Below are 27,156 nucleotides of genomic sequence, written 5' to 3'. Positions count from 1 at the left end.
CCCCTCTGTGTGTCTGAGCCTGGAGGGATCCCTGGCACCTGAAGCTTGACTTGGCCTTCCCTGCTCTGGAGCCTTCCCAGCCCTGTCTGGATGTGTCCCTGTGGGACCTGGGCTGGAGTCTCTGCTCCTGCTCTGGCAGGGGGCTGGGCTGGAGTCCTGTGTCCAGTTCTGGGCTCCTCAGGTTAGGAAAGAGGTTGAGCTGCTGGAAGGTGTCCAGAGAAGGGCAAGAAAGCTGGGGAGGGGTCTGGAGCACAGCCCTGGGAGGAGAGGCTGAGGGAGCTGGGGTTGCTTAGCCTGCAGAAGAGGAGGCTCAGGGGAGACCTTCTTGCTCTCTGCAACTCCCTGCAGGGAGGTTGGAGCCAGGTGGGGGTTGGTCTCTTCTCCCAGGCAAGCAGCAGCAGAACAAGAGGACACAGTCTCAAGCTGTGCCAGGGGAGGTTCAGGCTGGAGGTGAGGAGAAAGTTCTTCCCAGCAAGAGAGATTGGCCCTGGGGATGTGCTGCCCAGGGAGGTGGTGGAGTCCCCATCCCTGGAGGTGTTCAGGAAGAGCCTGGATGAGGCCCTTGGTGCCATGGCTGAGTTGATCAGATGGTGCTGGGGGAGAGGTTGGACTTGAGGATCTTGAAGTTCCATTCCATCCCATTTCCAGAGGTCCCTTCCAGCCCCTATCACCCTGTGAGAGGTGAGGTGATGTTCCCCTGCACACCCTGCCTGCTGCTCTGCTCACCCAGCCTGTGCTCCTGGCAGCCTCTCAGTGTCCTCTCCTGGGCCTTTTCCCCAGCCCTCAGCCTCTCCCTGTGGCAGTCTGAGCAGGTTGGAATCAGAGTCACTCAGGAGGGCAAAGCTCTCCAAGGTCATCCAGTCCAGCCCTGCCCAGGGAGGTGGTGGAAGCCTCCTGCCTGGAGGTGTTTGCAGCCAGGCTGGAGGTGGCTGTGAGCAACCTGCTGTGGTGTGAGGTGTCCCTGCCCATGGTAGGGGTTGGGGCTGGCTGATCCCTGAGCTCCCTGCCAGCTCTGTGCCTCTGTTGTGTCCCTGCTGGGGGCTCATGGTCCTCAGCAGCAGCAGCAGGGTGGTGCCAGCTCTGCCCTGTGTCTCCTCCAGGCTGATTGGCTTGGGGAGGTTGTCTCAGGGGTGGCCTTTGAGCAGCTGCCCTGCAGCTGTGCTGAGCAGCAGTTGGTGCTGGGCAGGGGCTGCCTGGGGCCATGGTTTCCCCCTGGCCCTTCAGTGCTGGGAGCCCAGCCTGGAGCTGCTCCCTGGGGAGGGCATTGCCTGGCATGGTGCAGAGCAGCCTGGCAGCAGCCCCAGCACCTTCTGCTTGCCTGTGGCTGGAGGCATCCCCGGTCCTGGGGGCCTCAGCAGTGTGCCCTGGGTGCCCCCCAGGCCCTGTGTGTGCAGAGCTGCTGTGCCTGGCTGCAGTGCTGCCTGGGGGCTGGGGCTCCCTGCAGCTGCTGCTCCCCACACCTGCTCCACGCAGGGCAGCTGTGTGCCAGGACTGAGGAGGCTCTTCTCCCTTTCCAGGAGGAAGAGCTCTTGAGTGATGTTTGCAGGGAGGTGGTGGAGAGGTGGTCTGAGTCTCAGACTGTTGACACCAAAGAGAAAAAAGAAGGTAGTGTGGCTGCTGGGGGCCTCTGCTGCTGCTGGGAGGGACCCCAGGGCTCTGTGTGCACCCTGCTGGGAGCCCACAGCCAGGCTGCTGTGCTGAGCTGCTCCCCACTGCTGCTTCCTGCTGGCCTGCCTGGAGCTGTGGGGTGAGGCTGAGCAGCTCCCCTTGGGGCTGCCCCCAGCCTGCTGCTGCTCCTTGGCTTTGCAGCCCTGCAGAGGAAGAGCTCTGGGGCTCAGTTTTGCTTTTCCTGGGGGGGTTCTCCTTTCACAGAGCAGCCAGGGCCTGCTTCCCACGCTGGCAGCCAGCACTGGGCCTGGGGGGGGAGTGCCCTGGGGCTGGGGGGGGAGTGCCCTGGGCCTGGGGGGGGAGTGCCCTGGGGCTGGGGGGGGAGTGCCCTGGGCCTGGGGGGGGAGTGCCCTGGGCCTGGGGGGGGGAGTGCCCTGGGCCTGGGGGGGGAGTGCCCTGGGCCTGGGGGGGGAGTGCCCTGGGGCTGGGGGGGAGTGCCCTGGGGCTGGGGGGGAGTGCCCTGGGCCGGGGGGGGAGTGCCCTGGGCCTGGGGGGGGAGTGCCCTGGGGCTGGGGGGGAGTGCCCTGGGGCTGGGGGCCCCTGTCCCTGCCCTGCTGCCAGCCCTGTCCCTGCCCTGCTGCCTGCCCTGTCCCGGCCCTGCTGCCTGCCCTGTCCCTGCCCTGCTGCTGCCTGCCCTGTCCCTGCCCTGCTGCCAGCCCTGTCCCAGCCCTGCTGCCTGCCCTGTCCCTGCCCTGCTGCCTGCCCTGTCCCTGCCCTGCTGCTGCCTGCCCTGTCCCTGCCCTGCTGCCAGCCCTGTCCCTGCCCTGCTGCCAGCCCTGTCCCTGCCCTGCTGCCAGCCCTGTCCCTGCCCTGCTGCCAGCCCTGTCCCTGCCCTGCTGCCTGCCCTGTCCCTGCCCTGCTGCCTGCCCTGTCCCTGCCCTGCTGCTGCCTGCCCTGTCCCTGCCCTGCTGCCAGCCCTGTCCCTGCCCTGCTGCCAGCCCTGTCCCTGCCCTGCTGCTGCCTGCCCTGTCCCTGCCCCGCTGCTGCCAGCCCTGTCCCTGCCCTGCTGCCTGCCCTGTCCCTGCCCTGCTGCCTGCCCTGTCCCTGCCCTGCTGCCTGCCCTGTCCCTGCCCTGCTGCCTGCCCTGTCCCTGCCCTGCTGCCAGCCCTGTCCCTGCCCTGCTGCCAGCCCTGTCCCTGCCCTGCTGCCTGCCCTGTCCCTGCCCTGCTGCTGCCAGCCCTGTCCCTGCCCTGCTGTCCCTGTCCCAGCCCTGCTGCTCCTTCAGCCCCCTGCCGCTTGGGAGCAGCCAGCTCCATCTCATGCCTGCTCAGGAGGGTCTGAGGCTCCCTGGGCAGAGCTCTGAGCACAGTGGCTTCAGCCACTGGACAGATTTTGCTGCTCCAAGCACCCAGCAAGCATCAGTTTGTCACCTGCCAGCAGCAAGGACCCAGCCACCACCCTGTGCCCTGCCCTGGGGCTGAGTGCTCCTCTCTGCCTGCTTTGCATTTCCTCCCTTGGCTGTGGATGCAGCCAGGACACTGCCACTGCCTGCTGGCACCCTGCTGGCACCCTGCTGGCACCCTGCTGGCACCCTGCTGGCACCCTGCAGCCAGGGAGCTGCCTGTGCACTGCTCTGCCTGGCTGCCCCCAGCCTCTCACAGCCCCACTCCCCTCTGCAGGCTTGGCTCAGCCATGCAGCAGCTTGGGGCCTCCCCCCACAGGCTTGGCCCAAGCTCCCCTGTGGCTGGGCCCAGGGCAGGGCTGCAGTGCTGTGTGCAGTGAATGCAGTGAAGCCCCCTGGGGCCAGGTGGCTGGGGCTGCTGCAGCTGCTGCTGGGCTCCTGCTGCTCAGGGGCTTGGCCCCCCCCAGGAGCTTGCCTTGGCACAGCCAGAAGGCAGCAGGGAGTGCTGCTGGGGGCACACAAAAGGTCCCTGGAAGGGTTGGTCATGATGAGAACCCTGGGGGTCCCTCCAAGGAGTGTGGTGCCAGCCCCAGGTGGCCCTGGAGAGCTGGGGGTGGCTGAGCTGCTGGGTGCCTGGCTGGGTGGTCAGCTGGTGCTGGAGCTGGGGGTGAGCTGCTCAGCTCTGGGCTGGCAGGTTTGGCTCTGTGGCTGAAGCTCTCTGGGGCTTTGCTGCTGTGCCTGCAGGGACTGCCTGATGCTCTGCCTCTTCTCCCTGCCAGATGAGGTCCAGGCCATCGCCAGCATGATGGAGAAGCAGGCCAGGATGGTGGTGAAGCCAAAGGAGGTGTCCCAGGAGGAGAGGCAGAGGAAAGCTGCCCTCCTGGCCCAGTATGCCAACGTCACAGACGAGGAGGAATATCCTTTCCCTGGCCCTGCTGCCTCCTTTCCCTGCTCTGCTGCACCCTTCAGCCTCCCCTGGGCTGGGGGCAGGGCTGGGGGCACTTGGCAGCCTTCCCTCTCCATGCTTAGAACAACTTCCATGGAAAGAAGCTCCCAGTTTGTGGGGTGCCATGAGCAGAGCTTCCTTTGAGGCTGCTCTGCTGTCAGTCCACACTGCCCACCTGGGCAGGGGTCACCCAGTGCAGGGGGGGTGCAGAAGAGCCATGCTTCACCTCCTGTAGCTGTGCACAGCAGCCCAGGTGCTGAGTTTATCTCCTGCTTTCTGGTGAGAAGCTCTTCAGACTGTGTGGAGTAGGAGAGGGGAAAGCTCCCTCCTTGTAGGGCTGAAGAAAGAGCCTTGGGGGTGCTGGGAGCTCCCCAGGAGCCAGCAGAGCCTCCTGCAGCCCTCAGGCAGCTGTGTGCTGGCTGCAGCCAGAGCAGGGTGAGCAGAGGGCAGCAGAGGGGATTCTGCCCCTGGGCTCTGCCCTGCTCAGACCTCACCTCCAGTCCTGCCTCCAGCTCTGCTGTCCCCAGCAGGAGGAGGACACAGAGCTGCTGGAGAGAGGCCAGAGGAGGCCACAAGGATGCTCCAAGGGCTGGAGCAGCTCTGCTGTGAGCACAGGCTGAGGGAGCTGGGGCTGTGCAGCCTGCAGAGGAGAAGGCTCCAGGGAAGGGATCCTGCAGGGAGTCTGCAGAGAGACTTCTCCTGAGGGTGTCTGAGCCAGGCCAAGGGGGAATGGTCTGGAGCTAAGGCAGAGCAGGGTCAGAGTGGAGCTGAGGAAGAAGCTCTGCAGCAGGAGGCAGCAGCTCAGTGCCCAGCAGCACAGGGGCAGCAGCGCAGCGCAGCACAGGGGCAGCGGTGCAGTGCAGCGTGGGGGCAGCGGCTCAGTGCCTGCTGATGGTTTCCTTAATGGCCTCACCGGTGGGGAGGAGCAGGAGGCCTCGGCGGCAGCAGCGCAGTGCAGCACAGGGGCAGCGCAGGGGCAGCGGCGCAGCGCAGGGGCAGCAGCGCAGCACAGGGGCAGCGGTGCAGTGCAGTGCAGGGGCAGTGGCTCAGTGCCTGCTGGTGGTTTCCTTAACGGCCTCACTGGTGGGGAGGAGCAGGAGGCCTCGGTGGCGGCGGTGCAGCGCAGGGGCAGCGGTGCAGTGCAGCGCAGGGGCAGCGGTGCAGTGCAGCGCAGGGGCAGCAGTGCAGCGCAGGGGCAGCGGTGCAGTGCAGTGCAGGGGCAGTGGCTCAGTGCCTGCTGGTGGTTTCCTTAACGGCCTCACCGGTGGGGAGGAGCAGGAGGCCTCGGTGGCGGCAGTGCAGTGTAGGGGCAGCGGTGCAGTGCAGCGCAGGGGCAGTGGCGCAGCGCAGGGGCAGTGGTGCAGTGCAGCGCAGGGGCAGCGGCGCAGCGCAGGGGCAGTGGTGCAGTGCAGCGGCAGCAGTGCAGCGCAGGGGCAGCGGCGCAGTGCAGGAACAGGGGCGCAGTGCAGCACAGGGGCAGCGGCGCAGCGCAGGGGCAGGGGCGCAGTGCAGCACAGGGGCAGCGGTGCAGTGCAGGGGCAGCAGTGCAGCGCAGGGGGCAGCGGCGCAGCGCAGGGGCAGCGGCGCAGCGCAGGGGCAGGGGCAGCAGTGCAGCGCAGGGGCAGCGGCGCAGCGCAGGGGCAGCGGCGCAGCGCAGGGGCAGTGGCGCAGCGCAGGGGCAGGGGCGCAGTGCAGCGCAGGGGCAGCAGTGCAGCACGGGCAGCGGCGCAGCGCAGGGGCAGCGGTGCAGTGCCGCGCAGGGGCAGCAGTGCAGCGCAGGGGCAGTGGTGCAGTGCAGCGCAGGGGCAGCGGCGCAGCGCAGGGGCAGGGGCGCAGTGCAGCACAGGGGCAGCGGTGCAGTGCAGTGCAGTGGCAGCAGCTCAATGCATGCTGATGGTTTCCTTAACGGCCTCACCGGTGGGGAGGAGCAGGAGGCCTCGGCGGGCGGCGGGCTGCGTGGGCTCCGAGAAGTGTATCCTTTGCACCCAGAGCTGCCAGGGGCTGCTCCCTGCCCTTTCTCCCCAGGGTTGAGCCTCTCTGTTTCCTCAGGGCCTCCTTCTCAGGCTGCTGATTCGTTTGGCTGTTCCCCTGGAGCCGAGCAGGAGTCTGTGTGTGCCCCTGCTCCCCGCCCAGGCACGGCTGGTGCTGAGCCTGTCACTCTCTTTGCTCCCTTCCCCCTCCCTGGAGCCTCCCCGGAGCGTGCTCTGTGCTCCTGGGTGAGGACAGCGCTCCCAGCGCTTCAGCTCACCCTCAGCTGTGTCCAGGGAGCTGACTCCTGTCAGCACTTGGTCAAAGTGCACCCCAAACGGGTGTGAAGCTCAGAGGGCTGTGGTGCAGCTGAGCTCCAGTGGTGCCCAAGGCCCAGAGGTCCTCATCCCTTCCTCCACACTCCCTGGGGATGCTCCTCCAGCTCCTGAGCAGGCAGGGCTGGGATGGAAGCAGCTCCTCCCAGCAGCTCCCAGGCTGTGTGCTCTTAGGATGTGAGCAGAGCAAGCAGGGGTTCCTTTGTCCTTCTCCATCCCCAAACCCCTTCCCTGCTTGGTGTGGGGCAGGAGGGGGAGGGGGAGGCAGCATCACCACCCCGGGGGGCTGCCAGCCCCGCCCTTAGCGTGGGGCAGCTCTGTTCCGCAACACCAACGTGGAGGACGTGCTGAACGCCAGGAGGCTGGAGAGGGAGCTGCTGAGGGACGAGTTCCAGAAGAAGAAGGAGCAGGACAAGCTGCAGCGAGAGAAGGACAAGCTGGCCAGGCAGGAGAGGAAGGAGAAGGAGAAGAAGAGGACACAGAAGGGCGAGCGGAAGCGGTAGCCGGGGGCTGCCGGCCGGACTCCCGGGGGAGGGCCTGGAGCCGCTGCGGGTGGCAGCAGCAGCCCCCAGCCTGGGGCTGCCAGGGTGGCTCTGCAGAAGGCTTTCTTTGGGTTGGGCTTTCCCCCCTCCCCCCTCTGTTTTTGTTGGTTTTCCATAGCAGGGAGGACATCTCAAGCACCTCTCCCCCTGTGCCATGTGCTTGTGGTGTCAGCCCCCCCGGTGCTTGTGGCCAATGTCTGTACCAAAGAGCAGGGAAGTGCTGCTGCCAGTGTGCTCCAGTGGCTCTGCTTGGCCTGCCAGCCACTGCCACCAGCAAGAGGTGAGGCAGGAGAGGGCTCCCAGGCTGCCTGCTGCCCCTCAGCAGCCTTGGCTTGCAGGAGCTGGGGGGCTGAGAGCAGAGCCCTGTCCTGGGCTGGTTCTGGAGGCGCTGCCACAGGGCAAAGAGGAACTTCCTGCCGGTGAGCGGTGTGCACACAGAGCTGCTGCTGCTGCAGCCTGCCTGAGCAGGGCCTGCAGGCTTTGGAGTGACCTCAGCTGGGGCTTGCTGCAGCCAGGCAAAGGGAACCTCATCAAATATCCATGAGTGCAGCTGGGAGGCTGCAGCAGCCCCAGGCCCTGGGGGCCGTGAGCACGGCGCTGATTGGAGCGGCGGCAGGGAGTCAGCTGAGCCCTGCTGCTGTTGGAGCACTCTGCTGGGGGCTGCTGCACGCCTCCCTGGGGGAGCAGTGGCTGCTGCAGGGCTCCCTGGTGTCCCTGGGGCTGCTGCACGCCTCCCTGGGGGAGCAGTGGCTGCTGCAGGGCTCCCTGGTGTCCCTGGGGCTGCTGCACGCCTCCCTGGGGGAGCAGTGGCTGCTGCAGGGCTCCCTGGTGTCCCCTGGGGGAGCAGAGGCTGCTGCAGGGCTCCCTGGTGTCCCTGGGGCTGCTGCAGGGCTCCCTGCTGTCCCCTGGGGGAGCAGTGGCTGCTGCAGGGCTCCCTGCTATCCCTGGGGCTGCTGCAGGGCTCCCTGGGGGAACAGTGGCTGCTGCAGGGCTCCCTGGTGTCCCTGGGGCTGCTGCAGGGCTCCCTGGGGGAGCAGTGGCTGCTGCAGGGCTCCCTGGTGTCCCCTGGGGGAGCAGAGGCTGCTGCAGGGCTCCCTGCTTTCCCCTGCTGTCCCTGGGGCTGCTGCAGGGCTCCCTGGTGTCCCTGGGGGAGCAGAGGCTGCTGCAGGGCTCCCTGGTGTCCTTGGCTGCTGCTGCAGTGGGTGCCAGGCTGAGTGCTCCAGAGCAGGCCCAGTGCTGGGCAGCTGGGGGCTGGACACAACAGGGTTAGGAGCTGAGTGCTGGCGCTGGGCACAGCCACAGCTGCCCCTGGGGGCCAATGGCTTCTGTCCCCACTGGAGGGCTGTTCCCAGCCTCTTCTTTAGTGCCACTCACCTCGGGAGAGGAGAAGGTGGAGCTCTGGGAACAGTGAGGGAGGAGCTGAGGGGTGCAGGGGGAACCCTGTGCAGGTGAGGTGAGCTCCCAGGCAGCAGCAGCTGCCAGCCCTCTGCCTGCTGCCAGCCCTCTGCCTGCTGCCAGCCCTCTGCCTGCTGCCAGCCCTCTGCCTGCTGCCAGCCCTCTGCCTGCTGCCAGCCTGGCCCTGGGCTGTGCCTCTGTACCTCCCTGCTGCATCTGTGAGTGTTGAGCTGCTTTGTCTTTGGACCTGAACAATTAAACTGGTTGGCCAAGCATGGGCTTCTGTGGCTGAGTGCAGGGCACTGGTCCTGCTGGGGGCGCCCTGGGGTGCAGGCTGGGGGCCCCCCTCAGCCCTGTCCCCTCCCTTCCTGCTCCCCTCACCCAGCAGGGATCGTTCTGAGGGCTCCCCCCGTGCCAGTCCTTGTTTAGTCCCAAGGCTGCAGTTTCCTTCTCCCCTGCCCCAGGGCCTCAGAGGGAAGTGGACAAAGAGAGCCAGGGAGGGACCTTAGCCAGGGGGTGTGTGGGCAGGCTGAGGGGGTGATGCTTCACATAACAGGGGGGGGTGGGGAGTAGCTGTGGGGAGGAAATTCGTTGCAGTGAGGGTGGTGAGGCATGGGAGAGGCTGCCAGGGAGGCTGTGGCTATCCTCTCCCGGGAGGTGTTCAAGGGTAGGCTGGATGGGGGTTGAGCAAGCTGGACTAGTGGAAGGTGTCCCTGGTGAGTGCAGGTGGCTTGGAGCAGAGGACTTCCAAGGTCTCCAGCCCAAAGCACTGGGTCAGAAGCTGTGCCTGTCCCCAGGGTCAGCCCTCAGGCTGGGGAGCTGTGTGGATCCCAGCTGCAGCAGGACAGGGAGCTGGGGTGGGAAGCAGCTGTGGAGGGTCAAGGGTAGCCCTGCACCACCCCCACCCAGAGCCTGCTCAAAGCCCAGCCCTGGGGCCCAGCTCTGACTCTGTTGCAGCCTGGAGCCCTATGCACAGCCCCTGGGCTGGAGGCTGGGCCACCTGCAGGGCCTGCAGCACCCCTGGCCACAGGTGGGGCTGGGGACCTGCAGGCTCTCCAGGGTGATTCAACCCCTGCACTTTGCCTCAGCTGCTCTGGCAGCATCAGCTGCCCTCCCCTCACTGGCAGCAGCCTTGTTCCTAAGCTGGGCACCAAGAGTTCTGCTACTGCCCTTCCCCACACTGCTGCTGGAGCTGCCCCCTGGCACAGCAGCACCTGCCTCAGCTTGAAAAGTTCCAGGGCAAAGAGCTGCACTCACCTCTTGTGGCAGGAGCTGAGCCCCCTCCGCACTGCTGTGCTCCAGAGCCAAAGAGCAACCACCACAGCTGCCCTGAACTGCAGGTTCAGCAGAAGCTTGTGCACTGAGAAGGGCTCAGGGGGGAGGCTCCCTCCTGCAGCCTGGCAGAACCCCTTCACCATCTGTGCCCCTCAGCCAGCACAGGGCTGGAGCTGGCTGGGAGCCTTCACCTCATCCCCTCCCTTACAAAAGGCCCTGTCAGGGGCAGGGCCACCAGAGCAGGGGTAGCAGCCAGCCTGGGGCACAGCAGAACCACAACCAGCAGCACCTTGCCAGGACAGCTTCAGCAGCTGCTGGTGCTGGGCATCCAGGGGTGTGCTGTGCTGCAGTGTGAACAGACCCAGGGGGATCAGCTTGAGGGGCTGAGGAGCCCCTTGGGCACAGCCAGGCTGCAGCTCTGCCCTCAGCCCAGGGAGCTGCTGCGGCTCTGCCCTCAGCCCAGGGAGCTGCTGCGGCTCTGCCCTCAGCCCAGGGAGCTCTCTGCCCTGAGGTGTTGCCCCTCCAGAGATGGGTACCTGGGCTGCTCAGGAGTGAGCAGCTGGCACCAGCCCCAAGGATGCCATGGGGCAGGAACAGAGCAGGCAGTGAAGGGTCCCAGTGCAGAGAGGGCAGGGACTGCACAAGCTTCTCTGGCAGCAGCCAGCTCCTACCTGCTGAAGCCAGCTGTGTGTCAGCCCTTCCCCTTGCTGTGTGACACTGCTGCCAGCTCCCTCCCCAAGAGGGTGACCCCAGCAGCCCCCCTGCTCTGCACCTCTTGTGCCCCACTATAAAAGTGAGACTCAGCTGCCCAGTTCTGCAGACCCCAGCTCAAGGAGGACAAAGCAGCACTGCAGAGGGGGCAGAGCAGGGGGCAGAGCAGGGGGCAGAGCAGGGGGCAGAGCAGGGGGCAGAGCAGGGGGCAGAGCAGGGGGCAGAGCAGGGGGCAGAGCAGGGGGCAGAGCAGGGGGCAGAGCAGGGGGCAGAGCAGGGGGCAGAGCAGGGGGCAGAGCAGGGGGCAGAGCAGGGGGCAGAGCAGGGGGCAGAGCAGGGGGCAGGAATCCCATGAATGCTTACCAATCCCTCAGGGTGGGTGGCAGGAGGATGGGGCCAGACCCTTCTCAGTGGTCCCCAAGGAGAGGACAAGAGGCAAGGAGCACAAACCTGAGCACAGGCAGCTCCATCTGAACAGGAGGAGGAACTTCTTGACTGCAAGGGGGGCAGAGCCGTGGGGCAGCCTGCCCAGAGAGGTTGTGGAGGCTCCAGCTCTGGACATGTTCAAGGCCCTCCTGAATGTGTTGCTGAGTGATCTGCTTTAGGAGATGCTGCTGTGGGAGTCACACTCTATCCTCAGAGGTCCCTTCCAACCCCCCACCCTTCTGTGAGTCTGTGAACTGCTGCTGCCCTCTACCAGCTCGGGTCCTGGGGGCTGAGCCCACAAAGACGAGGGCAGAACAAAGGCTCTCCAACACAAGTGAGTTTATTTCCTAGCAGACAGCCTCAGGTCAGCACTGCTGTGCCTGGCAGCAGCGTGTCCCAGGTTCAGCTCCACAGACGTGCAGGCAGCGACCGGCGCTGGGGACCTGCCCGGGGCCACCCCAGCGACCTGCTGCTCCCCCCCTGCTGTCTCCTCTCCCCCCCCCCGCGCCGGGTTAGCTGCTGTGCTCACAACTCTTCGTGCCCCAGGAGGCCCAAGGGCAGGAGGAAGAGAGCCATCGAAGGCAGCCGGGCGAGGCCCGCCGGGGGTGGTGCCCGCATTAGGAGGTGCTCCAGCCCCGAGCCGCACAGAGCGGGGAGCAAACGACTCCTGCCCGCCCCAGGGGCAGAGCTGCAGCGAGCCCCCGGCACAGCAGCTGCCGCAGGCGGGGAGCCCAAACACGAAATCAACTAAAGCACAACAGAAACTCAAACCAAACCAGGGAAAAGCAACCTGGGGGCAACCGAAGTCGCAGGAGGCGGTGCCGGCTCTGCCAGTTCTGAAGCGCGGGCACTAAAACCGGCTGCTGCAGAGCTCCCTCCGGGCCAGCCCCGGGGCGTGCTGCGGTTGGCTTTTAAATACTTTAAAAGAGGAGCTCTTGGCCGGCCCCTCCCCGCCGGGAGCACGCCCTGGGGAGCGAGGGTGCGGAGCGGGCGGCGCAGCTCCCGGCCCGGCGGTGCCGTAGCGGAGCCGCTCGGGAGGAGCCGCAGGGCAGGAGCCCCTGGGCGGGAGCCGCAGGGCAGGAGCCGCTGCTCCTCCTGGCACGGCCACGCCAGTCTAAAATCTCCCACTCATAAATACTTTAAATACCTCTGCCCCGGACCCCGGGCGTTCCGAGCGCTGCTTCCTCCTGGCTGACTCGGGTAAGGGCCCCAGCTGGCCCTCACCATCCTAACCTGCCCTCCCCCCAGCTGGCCCTCACCATCCTAACCTGCCCTTCCCCCAGCTGGCCATCACCATCCTAACCTGCCCTCCCCCCAGCTGGCCCTCACCATCCTAACCTGCCCTCCCCCCAGCTGGCCATCACCATCCTAACCTGCCCTCCCCCCAGCTGGCCATCACCATCCTAACCTGCCCTCCCCCCAGCTGGCCATCACCATCCTAACCTGCCCTCCCCCTCCTAACCTGCCCTCCCCCCAGCTGGCCATCACCATCCTAACCTGCCCTCCCCCTCCTAACCTGCCCTCCCCCCAGCCTTTAAGAATCGTGACTTTAAAACCTATTTCCTGCAAGGGAAACTAAAAAAGCTATGGGGATGAGCTGGAACTGGGGCACTTCAATAACACCTCGGCTGCTAATTAATGAGTTTGATTAGGGGTGGGTTGGTTAAGTTAACATTCACCGCTCTGGCTGTGCAATCAATCCTCTGGCGCTGCCCCTCGCGTTAAACTCAACTGCCGGCCGAGACTCAGCTTCAAAGGGGCCTGGGATGGCTCAAACTTCGCAAGCAATTGAAAGCCATGAGCGGCTGCTCTCCCCCGCGGCCTCTCCCGCTCACAGCCGGCGCCTCCTGGCTGCGGCTCCCTCACCCCTCCAGCTGAGGAGCCGCTGCCGCCTTGCCCGCGGCGGGTTGGGGTAAGGTCATCTGCAGGGCGCACCAGAGCGCGGTGCGGGTCCTGCGAGTGGCTGCGCTCAGCTCGCCCACGGCCAGCGCCAGGGCAAGGACACCTGTGGAGAACAAGCAGCGGGTTGGGCACTGCCGGGGGAGCGCCCCCCCCCCCCCAGGGCGGCGCTGGAGCGGCAGCGCTCACCAGGCCTCCCCAGCATCCCACCTGCACCCCCGTAAGGCTCACAGTCACAGCACAGGCTCGGAAGGGACTTCATGTTCCAAGCCCCTGCCCGCACCTCCACTAGCTCAGGGTGCTCAGGGCCTCATCCAGCCTGCCCTGCAAGGCTCTGACAACTGAATCTGAAGCAGAGGCTCCCAGCCCCCCCTGAAGAGGCAGGTCCAGCAGCACTGGAGGATGGCTCAGGCTGGAAGGGACCTCAGAGCTCACCTGCTCCAAGCCTGCCGTTGGCAGGGACACCTTTCAACCAGACTCAGCTGCTCCAGGCCTCATCCAGCCTGGCCTTGGACACCCCCAGGCAGGAGGCAGCCACATCCCTCCCTGCTCCAGAGTCTCACCACCCTTGTACTGCAGGACTTCCTCAGCTCCAGTCTAAGCCAGCTCTCCCTCAGCTTGGCCTGGCTCTAGAGGGGTTTGCTCCAGCTCCTACAGCTGGGACCTGCTCTCAGGGTGCCCAAAGCTGTGGTCAGCTCTGGTCAGAAACCTTCCTTAGCCTGGGCAGCCTGTGCCAGCTCAGCAGCTCAACCACAGCCTTGCTGCCTGGAGCTGACACAGCCTTGGCAGCCTTACACTGAAGCCTCCACTCAGAGCATTCCTGAACTAACCAAATGCCCTTCCAAACCAGCAAGAGCCAACTCCTGTGGCCCAGCCCCTGGCACTGGGTGAGGATCTAACCTGGGACCACAGAGGGAAAGGGAATTCAAACAAAGCTCAAGCTGGAGGGGGGTCCAGCAGAGCCAGGGAGGGTCTCCTCCCCCTCCGCTCTGCCCTGCTGAGACCTCCCCTGGAATATTGCATCCAGCTCTGGGCTCCCCAGCTCAGGAGGGACAGGGATCTGCTGGAGAGAGTCCAAGGGAGGCTCCAAGGATGCTGAAGGGACTGCAGCACTGCCTGGGGAGGAGAGGCTGAGAGCCCTGGGGCTGTTCAGTCTGGAGAGAAGGCTGAGAGGGATCTGATCAATGGCTATCAATAGCTGAGGGCTGGGGGGCAGGAGGGAGGGGACAGGGCCAGGCTCTGCTCACTGTGCCCTGGGATAGGCCAAGGGGCAGTGGATGGAAACTGCAGCACAGGAGGTTGCAGCTCAGCATGAGGAGGAACTTCTGCACTGTGAGGCTCCCAGAGGCCTGGAGCAGGCTGCCCAGAGAGGTTGTGGAGTCTCCTGCTCTGGAGCCTTCCCAGCCCTGCCTGGATGTGTTCCTGTGGGACCTGGGCTGGAGTCTCTGCTCCTGCTCTGGCAGGGGCTTGGACTGGAAGATCTCCAGAGCTCCCTTCCAACCCCTCACATCCTGGGAGCCTCTGATCAGAGATTCTGGAGCTCACACCTCTCAGCTGGAAGCCCCTGCCCCAAACAAGCCTCCCCACCTGCTGAGCATGTGCAGTGAACCCAAGAGAAGCTGAACCTTTAAGAGGGAGTAAGCCCCTGGCCAGTGGCTGGTTAGTGCTGTTGAGGTGACCTTGAAAACAAAGCCAAGGGCAAACTCAGAGCAGAGGTGTGGGCAGGCAGCTCTGAAAGGCTGGGTGGCAGCTGGCACTCCCTGAAACCCTTCCTTTGATCATTGAGATTTCTTCCACAACTTCATTAAGTGCCAAAAGCCATTCCTAGGATCTTAAGGAGAAGTTTTTCAGTGGAAGGGTGGTGAGACACTGGCACAGGCTGCCCAGGGAGGCTGTGGATGCCCCTTCCCTGGAGGTGTTCAAGGCCAGGCTGGATGAGGCCTTAAACAACCAAGTCTGCTGCCCATGGCAGCAGGGTTGGAGTAGATGATCTCTGAGGGCCCTTCCAACCTAAGCCATTCTGTGATGCCCAGCCAGCCACCAGACCCCTCCCAGTGCCACAGCCTCAGGGTGTGACAGCAGAGCCTCACTGTGCCTGAATACAGCTCCTGAGGGGCAGCCCAGCTCCATCTGCTCCCTGCTAAAGCCACTGCTGTATGACTTTTAAGAGCAGAAGCCATGAGGGCTCCTGCCTGCAGCAAGGATCAGATCAGATGGAACAGAGAGGTGCTGTAGGACCAGCACTGGGCTAGGAAAGACTTCTCAAGGAAACCAACCCTGTTCATAGTATCAGTCAGGGTTGGAAGGGACCACAAGGATCAGCCAGTCCCAACCCCCCTGCCATGGGCAGGGACACCCCACACTAGATCAGCCTGGCCACAGCCTCAGCCAGCCTGGCCTTAAACACCTCCAGGGCTGGGGCCTCAACCACCTCCCTGCACAACCCACTGCAGGGCTTCACCACTCTCATGGGGAAGAACTTCCTCCTCCCCTCCAGCCTCAATCTCCCCACCTCCAGCTCCATTCCATCCCCCCTAGTCCTATCACTGCCTGAGAGCCTGAGCAGTCCCTCCCCAGCCTTGCTGTAGCCCCCTGCAGATCCTGGAAGGCCACAATGAGGTCACCTCAGAGCCTTCTCTTCTGCAGACTGAACAGCCCCAGCTCCTCCAGTCTGTTAGCACCAAGAAAGCTCTGCCAAGGAGAGGAGACAGCTGGAGGTGTTTCCTCAAGGCTCTCCCAGCCATGCATCAAGCCTGGATCCTGCCTCCAGTGAGCTAGGGGGTGGAAAGCCCTCCCCAGCCGCCACAGCAGGCCAGCACCACCCATGCCGGTGCTGCACGCAGCCACTGCCCTCCCTGCGCCTGTGGGGCAGCCTCTTTGCTTCCCAGCTGAGCTGCTCTGGCAGCGCTGTGCTGTGCTGGGGGCAGCTCCAAGCGCCCCCCGAGCGGGCAAGCAGTCGTACCTCTGTCATCCTGGCAGCGGGGAGCTCCCTGGCGCTGCCGCGCGGGGGCGCCGAGCAGCTCCTCCTTCCTGCGCGCCTGCAGCGCCTGGATCAGCTGCAGGTGCCTGTCCAGCGCGGCGGCCACGCCGGCGTGCAGCGGCGAGCTGCGCAGCCTCTCCATCTTCCCCAGCAGGGTCACCACCTGGGCCAAGGCGGGCACAGCGTTCAGGAGGACACCCCACCCTCAGCTGGGCTCACAGCTCCTTTCATAGTACAGTATCAGTCAGGGTTGGAAGGGACCACAAGGATCATCCAGTCCCAACCCCCCTGCCATGGGCAGGGACACCCCACACTAGATCAGCCTGGCCAGAGCCTCAGCCAGCCTGGCCTTAAACACCTCCAGGCCTGGGGCCTCAACCACCTCCCTGCACAACCCATTCCAGGGCTTCACCACTCTCATGGGCAAGAACTTCCTCCTCCCCTCCAGCCTCAATCTCCCCACCTCCAGCTTCATTCCATTGCCCCTAGTCCTATCACTCCCTGAGAGCCTGAGCAGTCCCTCCCCAGCCTTCTTGGAGCCCCCTGCAGATCCTGGAAGGCCACAATGAGGTCACCCCAGAGCCTTCTCTTCTCCACACTGAACAGCCCCAACTCCTTCAGTCTGTCCTCACAGCAGAGCAGCTCCAGCCCTCTGCTCCTCCTCCTAGCCCTGCACCTTCCAGCCCCTCCAGATCCCTCTTGCCATAGGGGCTCCAGAGCTGGAGGCAGGACTCCAGGTGGGGTCTCCCCAGAGCTGAGCAGAGGGGGAGAATCACCTCCCTTGCCCTGCTGGCCACACTTCTCCTGCTGCAGCCCAGGCTCTGGTTGGCTTTCTGGGCTGCAAGTGCACACTGAGAGCTCCTGGTGAGCTTTTTGTCCACCAGCAACCCCAAGGCTCTCTCCTCAGGGCTCCCTCCTCAGAAAGGTTCACCTCAGACAGCTTTGCCTCACCTCGGGCTGCTTCTCCTCCAAAGCCAAAGCTGGAGCACCCCAGGTGGTGCAGATCACCCCAGGAGGGCACCCAGCAGGCACAGCTTGGAGGCAGCCATGGGAATGGGGGTGCTGGTGGACAAAAAGCCCAGAAAGCCAGCAACCTGTGTTCCTCTGAGTCAGGACCACTGTGGGCACTGCTGCAGTTGGCTGGCTGGGTGAACACCAGCAGCTGGGTTTCACCCCACTCATCTCCCTGTGCTCTGTTCCAGGCCCACTGTTGAGGAGAGCTCTTCATAAAACACTGCATTTGGAGCAGGAACTGGAAGGCCTCCCCCAGGCCCACACAGGTAACCTCCCCCCCTCAAGAACAGCAGAGCTACACCAGGATAAGCTGAGCAGCCAGCCTCAGAGCATCCCCCCCGGGTAGAATCACAGAGGAGTTTGGGTTGGAAGGGACCAGAAGAATCAGCCAGTTCCACCCCCACTGCCATGGGCAGGGACCCCTCCCACCAGCCCAGGCTGCCCAAGGCCTCATCCAGCCTGGCCTCAAACACTTCCAGAGTTGGAGCCTCCACCACTTCTCTGGGCAGCCCATCTGAGTGTCTCACCACCTTCTTCCCAATGGCTCATCTACATCTAGTTTCTTCCAGCTGGAAGCCACTACCCCTTGTCCTGTCACTCCCAGCCCTGGTCAAAAGTCCCTCCCCAGCTCTCCTGCACGCCCCTTCAGGCACTGCAAGGCTGCTCTAAGCTCTCCCTGGAGCCTTCTCCTCTGCAGGCTGCCCAAGGCCAACTCTCTCAGCCTGGCTCCCAGCAGAGGGCTTCCAGCACTGCTGTGGCCTCCTCTGGCCCTGCTCCCCCAGCTCCCTGTCTGTGCTGAGGGCTCCAGAGCTGCCCCAGCCCTGCAGGGGAGGTCTGAGCAGAGCACAGCAGAGGGCAGAATCCCCTCCCTGCCCCTGCTGCCCACCCTGCTGGGGCTCAGCCCAGGGCAGGGCTGGCTCTGAGCTGGGTGCTCACACTGCTGGCTCATGTTGAGCTTCTCATCCCAAGTCCTCCTTCACAGGACTCCTCTGCATCCATCCCCCATTCAGCCTGGACTTGTGCTTGGCAGGGCCCTGCCAGTCACAGTGGAGCTGTGGGTTTACATCTCCAGACCCAAGGGAGATGGAGATGCAGTCTGTGGAGAGGAGATCCTGGTTTAAAGGCTTTTCTTTTACTGTCATGTGGTTCTGGGAGCTACTGATGTCATGAGGAAGGAAGCTACTGTCACCCCTCCATCAGCTCTGCTTTGTCCTGGAGCTGAAAGCATCCACAAGTGGGAGTCAGAGTCTCCCCTCACAGGGAGTAGCTTTGGCTCTCACTTCCAGCCCACCCTTCTCCTCCTCCTGCAGCCTGAGCATCCTGGCTTTGGCCTCTCAGTCCCACAAGAGCCAGACCAGGCCCCTGCTGCTCTGCTGGCAGCTCAGATTAGTGCTGCTTGTGTTCAGCTCCTCCCTCCAGCCTCCCCTGCAGAGCTCTGGGCAGGCTGCTGCCTCACACAGAGCAGGCTGCTGCCTGCTGGCACCGTCCTTTGGCCACTCTGCAGAGCCCAGCCTGCCCTGCAGGTTAGGGCTGTTGGGCTGCAGCAGCAAGCTGCTAGCTGAAGAGCTCAGGCTGAAGATGCATCCAGAACCATTCTGCATGACAAAAGGCAAGCCTCTCCAGCAAATCCAGAGCAAAGCCTTGCAGGTATTAATCAAACTTGTTTCTTGGCCCCCCCAGACACCTCCTGTGCTGCAGTGTCTGTGCATCTATGGTCAGCATTCCTCTGCTTGAGGTGCTCAGGAGAGAGGAGCTCCCAGTGCAGGCCCAGCCTGGAGCAGTGCAGGGCTGGATCCTGGCACCTCACACAGGCTCTGTACCAACCCCACACCCTTCTGGCACTCAGCTCTGAAGGTGAGCTTCAGCCTGCAGCGAGCTCCCAGGGAGCAGCAGCAGCGAGCCTGGAGCTGCAGACACCCAGGCAGGGCCTGCTGGAATGTTTTCCCTCCACAGCCTTTCAGAACAAAGCTATTTTGGGAGAAGTAGCACTGATCCTCTCCCAGCTCCCTCCCTGCACTCCCAGCTCCCTCTGCTAGGCTGAGCCCTGCCGCTCACCCTGGCTTGCTCCCGCAGCTGGTCCACGATCAGGCGATCCACCCGGGAGGGCTTGGAGGGCAGCCTGGGGATGGGGATGTTGTTGGCACTGGAAACCTTCTTCCCCTGGAAGTTCTTTGCCAGAGCTGATTCAGTCTGCAGGAAAACAGAAGAACAAGGCCCTGAATGGGAGCTGCAGAGCTGTGCTTTGCTTCAGGAACAGAAGCCAGCAGCAGCCAAGCCTCTCCCTGCCCTGAGCTCTGCCTTTCCTTGCAAGCAGGTGAGGAGGACTCAGGCAGGTGGCAGCGAATTTGGATGGCAGAAGAAGTCCTTCCCCAGGAGGGTGCTGAGAGCCTGGCACAGGCTGCCCAGGGAGGTGGTGGAAGCCTCCTGCCTGGAGGTGTTTGCAGCCAGGCTGGAGGTGGCTGTGAGCAACCTGCTGTGGTGTGAGGTGTCCCTGCCCATGGCAGGGGGTTGGAGCTGGCTGAGCCTTGAGCTCCCTTCCAGCCCTGCCAGCTCTGTGACTCTCTGAAGTACCTGAGAGGCAATCACATGAGAGAACCACCCCTGCACTCAGAGCAGTGAACTAAAGCCCCTGTGCACACACAAAGCCTTTCAGAAGTGCTCTGTCTCCTGGCTCTGACCACAGCCTGCTCTCACCTTGCCTGCAGAGAAAATGGAGGGCAGTCAGAACCAGGCTGGATGTGGCTCTGAGCAACCTGATGTGGTAGTGAGGGGTCCCTGCCCATGGCAGGGCGGCTGGAACTGGCTGATCCCTGAGGTGCCTTCCAGCCCTGACAGTTCTGTGATTCTAACCACAAGGCAAGAGAGAACAAGCAGAGAGATGCAGACCCACAGAACAGAGTCAGAGCCATTTCTGCTGGGCAAAACCCTCACAGACCTCACCCAGCAAGCTGGAATGGAATGAACTCAGCCCCTGGCCCCCAGTTGGGCTCCAGAAAGCCTTTCCTGCTCTGAGAGAAACCAGATGTGATGCAGCCATCAGCAATGACTTTGCAAGCTGAGTGCAAGATGCCAAGGGGCAGCCTGTTTTGTCCCATGGCCCTGCCACACCAGCTCACACCACCCAGCCAGCTGAAACTAGCTTGAGAACTGCCTCAGATAGTTTTGTGGTGGTGCACATCGAGCTGCAGCCTCCTTTTCTCCACCCCCAGCTTCTCAGCATGTCTCAAATCTGTCTCCATTGCACTTTACCCTGCAACCTCCTCCCTGAGCCCAGCTCATTCTCCCCTGGGCCCTTCATTCAAAGCAGCATCCAGCTTTAAGTCAGGAAGCACTTCAGGAAGCTGCCTCCTGCTACATCCCCTTGCAAGCAATTTTCTTTCTGTGGCCCAGCAGAGCTTCCAGAGAGGCAGCCAAAGGGACCTGGCACCTTGATTTGGTCACTTCCCCCTCACAAAGTCACAGCTTCAGGCAACTTCTGAATTCCAACCCCAGCCCAAGAGGTGAAATGAAGGCAGGTTTTCCATTCAAGAGCAGCCTGAACCACCTCTGCTGCTGACCCCAAAGGCTAATTGCTTTCAGAAGGGCTTCCCACAGAGCTGCCTCAGTCTTTCAGCTCAAGGTTTTAATTTCACCCTGTCTTCAGGCTCTGTTTCTGGGGAGCAAGAGGCCCTTTCAAACACCTCTTCCCTTTCAAACTTCAGGGAAGCAGGAGGTGAGGACTCTTTGAAAGAGCTGAAAGTGTGAGGCCTGAGAAACTTAAATTAGTTCTTGAAAGGATTAAAGCTCAGCCCCAACTCAAGAAGCAATTACTGCATTTCCTTTCAGAGATCCCAGCTCCATTGGAGTTATTGTACCCAACTCCAGTGGGCCTTGGTTTTGTCAGGCCTACCCCAACCCAGCAGCTGTCACCTGACTCCTGCTTTAAGTGCAGAAGCACATTAGTTATGCTCCCAACTGAGCTACAAACCTTCCAACCTTCTATTTTCAGCCCAAATATACAAGGAAGCAAACCCCTGGAACTCTGAAGTCCCATTCTTTGGTGAGGATGGAGCATGTGCCTTGTGAGGAGAGGCTGAGAGCCCTGGGGCTGGTCAGGCTGGAGAAGAGAAGGCTGAGATGGATTTAATTCATGTTCATAAAAATCTGAGGGCTGGAGGGGCAAGAGGGAGGGGACAGGGGCAGGCTCTGCTCAGTTGCAACAGGGAGCAAGAGACAAACTCCAGCACAGGAGGGTCCAGCTCAACCTGAGGAGGAACTTCTGCACTGAGGGTCCCAGAGCCCTGGAGCAGGCTGCCCAGAGAGGTTGTGGAGTCTCCTTCTCTAGAGCCTTCCCAGCCCTGTCTGGATGTGTTCCTGTGTGATCTGTGCTGGATTCTCTGGGCCTACTCTGGCAGGGGGTTGGACTCGATCTCTGGAGGTCCCTTCCAACCCCTAACATCCTGGGAGCCTCTGATCTTAAAGGTCTCTTCCAACCAAAACAGTTCTTTGACTCCATGATTTCAACTGCCACCAGTGAGGACTCCCCATGACCTCTGCCCAGGGTGAGACTCACATCCAAGCAGTGACAGGGCAGAGCTGTGGGGTTTCTTTACCTTCTTTCTTTCTTTCTCCAGAGCTTTCCACTGCTCGTAACACTCCTCCAGCCTGACGTGGAGCTCGCTGGCAGGCCCACCACGGGCCTTCCCTTGCCTTGGAGCTGCGAATGCTGGGCCAAAGGCAGCAGCAGCAGTGTCACCACACATCTTCCTGTTGAAGTAAGGGTAGAAGTGCTTCACATCCTCACGGGGGAACAAGTCAGGAGGCTCCAGCAGCGGAAGGACCGAGTGGCCGAAGAGACGAGAGGACCTCAAGGGGAAGGCGCCGGAGCCGAGCTGCTGGCTGCCCCTCAAGTCCCCCATCAGGCAGCTGCTGGGAAGGCTGGGGGCCTGCAGGCAGCTCAGAGGGTCCCCACTCCCCTTCCCCAGGGGGAACTGACCCTGAGACTCCAGCAGCTCTTGGTACATGGCCTGCAACCAGCCATCCACGTGCTTCTGCCCCTGCAGGTCGCGGCGCTCGCTCGGGGGCTTCAGCTGGAAGCAGTGCTTGCTCAGGCTGTCAATGAGGCCAAACTGCTGAGCTGAGAAGCTGTCACAGAAGCCATTGGGCTGCTTTAGCTTCTTCTCACTCAGATACTCCAGGAGGGTCTCCTCCCCAGCCCTGGCCGGTGCCTGGAGGCAGGCGGCGGGGCGAGCTCGCTCTGCGGCGCCGTACCCCGGGTCAGGGCCTGAGGCCAAGGCAGGGCTCTCCGGGCAGTGCTTGAGGAACAAGCTGCTGTTCAAGGGGAAGCCTGGAGAGGGGAGCTGGAAAAACTCCTTGGAGTGAGTGGAGCCTTTCAGGAAAGCAGGGAAAGGATGGCTCCACTTCAGCAGAGGGCTGGGGGGCTGCAGTGGCCCAGGGGCAGCAGCCTTGCTTTGGGTGCTCAGCCAGGCCGGCCTCACGCCAGCGCCCACGGCAGGGTTTGCTGGGCCTGCAAACAGGGGAAGGGCTTTGCAGTATTCTGCACTCTGCAGCTCAGCCCTGGGGAAAGGCTGCTTCTCAACACCACTTGCAGAGTCACCAGCCCCTGGGCAAAGAGGGAAAGCTTTGAGTCCATAGTCCAGTTTTGGCCCCAGATCAGTGCAGAAGGAAGCTTCATTTGGGAATTGTTTCTCTGGCAGCAGCCCTGCAGCCCTGGGAAAGGGGAAGCTTAGCTGCTCACAAATTCTCTCTTCTGGCTTCTTCTGAGTCCCAGATTTAACTTGAAATAATTTACTGTAGGGTTCTGTGTCCAGGGATGGTGCCTTGGGGGTTCCACTCAATGATTTGGTTTCCTGGAGGCTGCAGCTGGAGCTGTTGTTCGGCTTGGCTATGCCGGCAGGAGGGTACTCAGGGAACCTGCTGTAGTCTGTGCCCTCACTGTATCTGTGGAACTGTGGGAGGGAGGAGTCTGCCCACTTCTGGTGCAGCTGCACCTCTGCTCCTTTGGGACCCAGCCTCTCCCTTCCATAAGGAAAAGCCTCAGCTGCTGAGTCTGTGCTCAGCTCCGAGCAGCCGGCCTGGGGTGCAAAGGAGCTCTTCAGGTAGGGGCAGTGCGGATAGGCAGGGCCGGCCCTCAGGGCCTCGCCGGCGCGCTCGCCGCGGGCGGGGAACAGCCGCGGCTCCTCCAGGCTGCCGGCGGCCAGGCCGCGGTAGCACTCCTCTGCCCTCGGCAAGTACTGCTTCTCAGCACCAGGGACAGCTTCCCCCCCGTAGAAACCCTGCGGAGAGGCGGCCCCCGCAAGGCCTCTCTTGGCTTCTGGCAGCAGCTCCAGGTGCTCCGGGAGCCTGCTGGCACTCGCAGGCCACACAGGCTTCAGGCTGGAAGGGCAGCTCCTTGAAAAACAAGAAACATGAGGTCAGGTTCCTGCCTCTGGTGCTCCCCTTCCTGTCCCAAGCAGGTGTAAGAACCCAGTTCCTCCCTACTCATTCTACTCAGTGATGCCTTGCTTCAGCTTCCACCCACTCCTGTTGTCACTGCATGAGAACACCAATCCTGCTTGTCTAAGGCCACCTCAGGAGCTACACTCAGTGCCTTCAAGCTGTGCAAGTACCAAGTGATAATCAATGCCAAAGCATCACAAGACCACAGAGCTGTCAGGGTTGGAAGGGAGCTCAAGGCTCAGCCAGCTCCAAGCCCCTGCCATGGGCAGGGACACCTCACACCACAGCAGCTTGCTCACAGCCACCTCCAGCCTGGCTGCAAACACCTCCAGGCAGGAGGCTTCCACCACCTCCCTGGGCAGCCTGTGCCAGGCTCTCATGGTGAAGAACTTCTTCCTAAGGTCTAATCTAAATCTCCCCTCCTCTACCTTGGATCCATCCCCCCCAGTCCTATCCCTCCCTGACACCCTCAAAAGTCCTTCCCCAGCTTTCTTGCAGCCCCCTGCAGATCCTGGAAGGCCACAAGGAGGTCTCCTGGGAGCCTTCTCCTCTCCAGCCTGCACAACCCCAACTCCCTCAGGCTGTGCTCACAGCAGAGCAGCTCCAGCCCTCTGCTCCTCCTCCTGGCCCTGCTCTGGACACCTTCCAGCCCCTCCAGATCCTTCCTGGCACAGAGGCTCCAGAGCTGGCCCCAGAGCTCCAGCTGTGGTCTCAGCAGAGTGGAGCAGAGGGGCAGAATCCCCTCCCTGGCCCTGCTGGCCACACTTCTCTTGCTGCAGCCCAGGCTCTGCCTGGCTCTCTGGGCTGCAAGTGCTCCCTGCTGGCTCCTGCTGAGCTTCTGCTCCCCCAACACCCCCAAGGCCTTTCTTTCAGGGCTGCTCTCCAGCCAGGCACTGCCCAGTACTCCAAGATCAGGTACCCACCCCTCCCCAGGTGCCCCCAAGCTGTCGGAGCCAAGTCCCAGCACAAAGCACTTCCCTCCCTCCCCCTGCTCAGGGCTGCAGAGCTGCCTGTGTTTTAACACAGGCTTATACTGCTTCCTGCAGGCACATGAGGAACAGGCACCCTCAGCACATTTCCTCCCACTAATTGCCATGGATTAACACAGGACAGTCAGCCCCTGGCTGTCAAGTGGAAGTGTGAACAGGCTCAGCAACACCTGGAATCGTGCCTGGCAGCCACTGCAGTGCTGGGAGCAGGGAGGCAGCCTCTGCTGCCTGAAGCTAGGGCACTGGCAAGCTCTCTCCTGCTCAAGACTCACCTCTCAAACTTTCCCTCACTTCAGCACACCTAGAGAGATCCCTGGAGCTGGCTGGGAAAACAGAAAGCAGGAGTGGTGCCTGGCTTGGGAACCTGGAGAGCTCTTTCCCTCTCTCATCCCACAGAGCTGGAAGACTCAGGTTCAGGCAGCAGACCCTGAGCCCTCCAAGCATCTTGGGGGTGCTGGATCTGAATCCTTCTGTGTCACACTGTCCTGGCCAGCTGAAATAGTAGTTCAGGTGCCAGAACACAAGCCCAATAAATCTGACACTGAGATAAGCAAGTGGTGCTTAGGCAGCACTGACAGCAGGACACACTCCCTGGGAGTGCAATTCTTCTCCCTTGCCAGCTCAGCAAAGGGTGAAAGAGTTTGGGGGTTGTGCTTTGGGTATATTTTATTTCCTCCTGGGCACTGAAATGAATTAAGAAGGAAACCTAAAGGCTGCATTCAGCCTTGAACTAAAAAAGGAGCAAAAAAAAAATAGGCCAAGGCACATATTTGAGGAGATTTCCCTGAGCCCAGCACTTCCCCAGTGCTTGTTAAGGGCTCCTCTTAAAGCTGCCAATTAAAGAGCTCTGCAAATAGCAGAGAGCCAGCAGCTCTGGTGTGATTTGAGCAGAGAGAGGAAAGCTGTCAAGTGTGGCAAGAGAGTCATTAGAAGATTTGGGGGGAAGGAAGGGAAGCTGTAAGGAGCAGGAGGACTTGCCAGCAGCAGATGTGAAGCTGAGAGAGCACAGAGAGCAGCTCCTGTCAGAGCAGAGAAGGCAGCACTCACCCCTCAGCACAGTATGGCTGTGGCTTCTCCTGCTCCTCCAGGATGTCTGACACCAGCCCATACAGATCTGTCTCACTGCCATAATCATCCCTCTCAGGCTGAGCCCTGCAAGCCAATTCCATAGCAATTAAAGCAATTGCTGCACTCAAACTGCTCTGTGAGGCAAGCAAGAGCCAACAGCGCCCATCCACTCCCTCACCACAGCCATGCTCCCTGTCCCAGGGGCTACCTGGACTTGATGCTGCCCTGGGAAGCAGCAGGCTGCTGGGTGTCATCTCCACAGGTGGACCATGGGGTGTACAGAACAGAAGCATCCAGAGGTGCAGAGAACTCTGCTGTGGAAAGGGAAGCAGTGTAGGGCTGAGGCACCTCTGCAGTCTCTTCACCCTGCATTCCAGGCACAACAGAAGCACTGATTGCAACCCCAAGCACAGCAAGCACTTCATCATGCCAAGTGGCCCTAACCAAGCTCAGCCCTGCAGAAACCAGAGCACCAGCAGCAAAGCCAGCCATGACCCCAGGCCAGAGGCCACTCCTGAGGTGAGGGCTGCCCAGTGCAGATGTGCAGCAGTGACCACTGCAGGCCACCTCTGCACCAGCCTCTAACAGACTGGAATGCAAAGGAGCCATCCCCTCCCAACCCACCCTGCAGGATACAGAATCAACCAGCTTGGAAAAGACCTCAGAGATCAAATCCAACCTCTCCCCCAACACCATCTGATCAATAAACCATGGCACCAAGGGCCTCAGCCAGGCTCTTTATAAACATTCCCAGTGATGGTGACCACCACCTCCCTGGGCAGCACATCCCAATGGCCAACCTCTCTTGCTGGGAAGAGTTTCTTCCTCACCTCCAGCCTAAACCTCCCCTGGCACAGCTTGAGACTGTGTCCTCTTGTTCTGCTGCTGCTTGCCTAGGGGAAGAGACCAACCCCCACCTGGCTACAACCTCCCTGCAGGGAGTTGCAGAGAGCAAGAAGGTCTCCCCTGAGCCTCCTCTTCTCCAGGCTAAGCAACCCCAGCTCCCTCAGCCTCTCCTCCCAGGGCTGTGCTCCAGACCCCTCCCCAGCTTTCTTGCCCTTCTCTGGACACCTTCCAGCAACTCAACCTCCTTCCTAAACTGAGGAGCCCAGAACTGGACACAGGACTCAAGGTGTGGCCTAACCACTGCAGTGTACAGGGGCAGAATGACCTCCCTGCTCCTGCTGGCCACACTGCTCCTGATGCAGGCCAGGATGCCACTGGCCCTCCTGGCTGCCTGGGCACACTGCAGGCTCATGTTCAGCACCCCCAGGTCCCTCTCTGCCTGGCTGCTCTCAGCCACTCTGCCCCCAGCCTGTAGCACTGCCTGGGGTTGCTGTGGCCAATGTGCTAAGAGGAGACCAGAGAGCCCCCAGCAGCACTGCTTCACTGAGCACCACATTGCTCCACCTGTGCTTTCCTCGCAGCAGTCCCTGTCCCTCCCATCCCATCCCCCGAGGATGAACCAAACCTGGTGACTTCTGTTTGCCCAGAGGAACAGACTGCATCAGAAGCACTTTTGGTAACCTTTAGTTTACAAGCAGCCCAACCCCCTCCACCCAGACAGGACAGCATTGCGTGGAGCCAACTGCACCTGTGCCTTGTAGCAGCCGTAGAGCGAGGCCGAGCCTGCCGCGATGCCGCCCCAGGCCTCCGGCAGCCTCCCGCCGGCGTCCGCAGCGCCCCAGCAGCTGCCGCCCCGCAACGCCGCCTGGGGCTGCGGAGAGAAGGGGGAGGAAGGACATCATGAGAGGCAGACCTGGCAGCTGGGGGCTTCACACCCCCATGGACTGCTGGAGTGCTTCCATACAGCTGTGGATTCAGTTCCACGGGAGCTGGCAGGGCAGCAGTCGGACACAGCAGCGCGGAGGCCACAGCTTGAGCCTGGGGCCAGCTCTGGGCCTCTCAGTCCAAGGAGGACACTGAGAAACTTGAAGGTGTCCAGCAGTGTTCTGAGAGTAGGCCTAATTAAGAGCTCCTCTCTCAAAGTTATTCTACAGCCACCTGAGGATGAAAACAGATTCTGCACCTCAGGGGCAGGTGGACAGCATGAGCTCCATTCTACTTCCCCCTGCAGTATAGAGCTGTCAGGGCTGGAAGGGAGCTCAAGGCTCAGCCAGCTCCAACCCCCTGCCATGCCCAGGGACACCTCACACCACA

At 62.3% G+C, this 27,156-nt stretch overlaps 2 protein-coding genes across 2 annotated transcripts; one reads left to right on the top strand and one right to left on the bottom strand.

Annotated features, from left to right (window-relative positions):
- The first annotated feature begins 7,086 nt into the window (after positions 1 to 7,086).
- On the top strand, positions 7,087 to 8,469 carry LOC137455983 (collagen alpha-2(I) chain-like). Its single transcript, XM_068167188.1, has 2 exons — positions 7,087 to 8,309; positions 8,364 to 8,469. The coding sequence occupies exon 1, from the start codon at positions 7,342 to 7,344 to the stop codon at positions 8,251 to 8,253; it is 912 nt and encodes a 303-aa protein (XP_068023289.1). The 5' UTR covers positions 7,087 to 7,341; the 3' UTR covers positions 8,254 to 8,309; positions 8,364 to 8,469.
- Positions 8,470 to 12,119: 3,650 nt separating this feature from the next.
- MEIOC (meiosis specific with coiled-coil domain) lies at positions 12,120 to 26,722 on the bottom strand (the record flags this gene model as incomplete). Its single annotated transcript, XM_068167141.1, has 7 exons — positions 12,120 to 12,613; positions 15,470 to 15,650; positions 18,557 to 18,691; positions 21,094 to 22,891; positions 24,976 to 25,080; positions 25,205 to 25,362; positions 26,591 to 26,722. Coding segments are annotated over 7 exons (2,652 nt in total), but the record flags the coding sequence as incomplete, so codon positions are not given.
- Positions 26,723 to 27,156: the final 434 nt, after the last annotated feature.

Source organism: Melanerpes formicivorus, unplaced genomic scaffold, assembly GCF_026170545.1.
Source record: "Melanerpes formicivorus ecotype bairdi unplaced genomic scaffold, bMelFor1.0.p_v2 SCAF_113, whole genome shotgun sequence".
NCBI lineage: Eukaryota > Metazoa > Chordata > Aves > Piciformes > Picidae > Melanerpes > Melanerpes formicivorus.
Note: the sequence above shows the minus strand (reverse complement) of the source record. Positions and strands in the feature narration are given on the sequence as shown.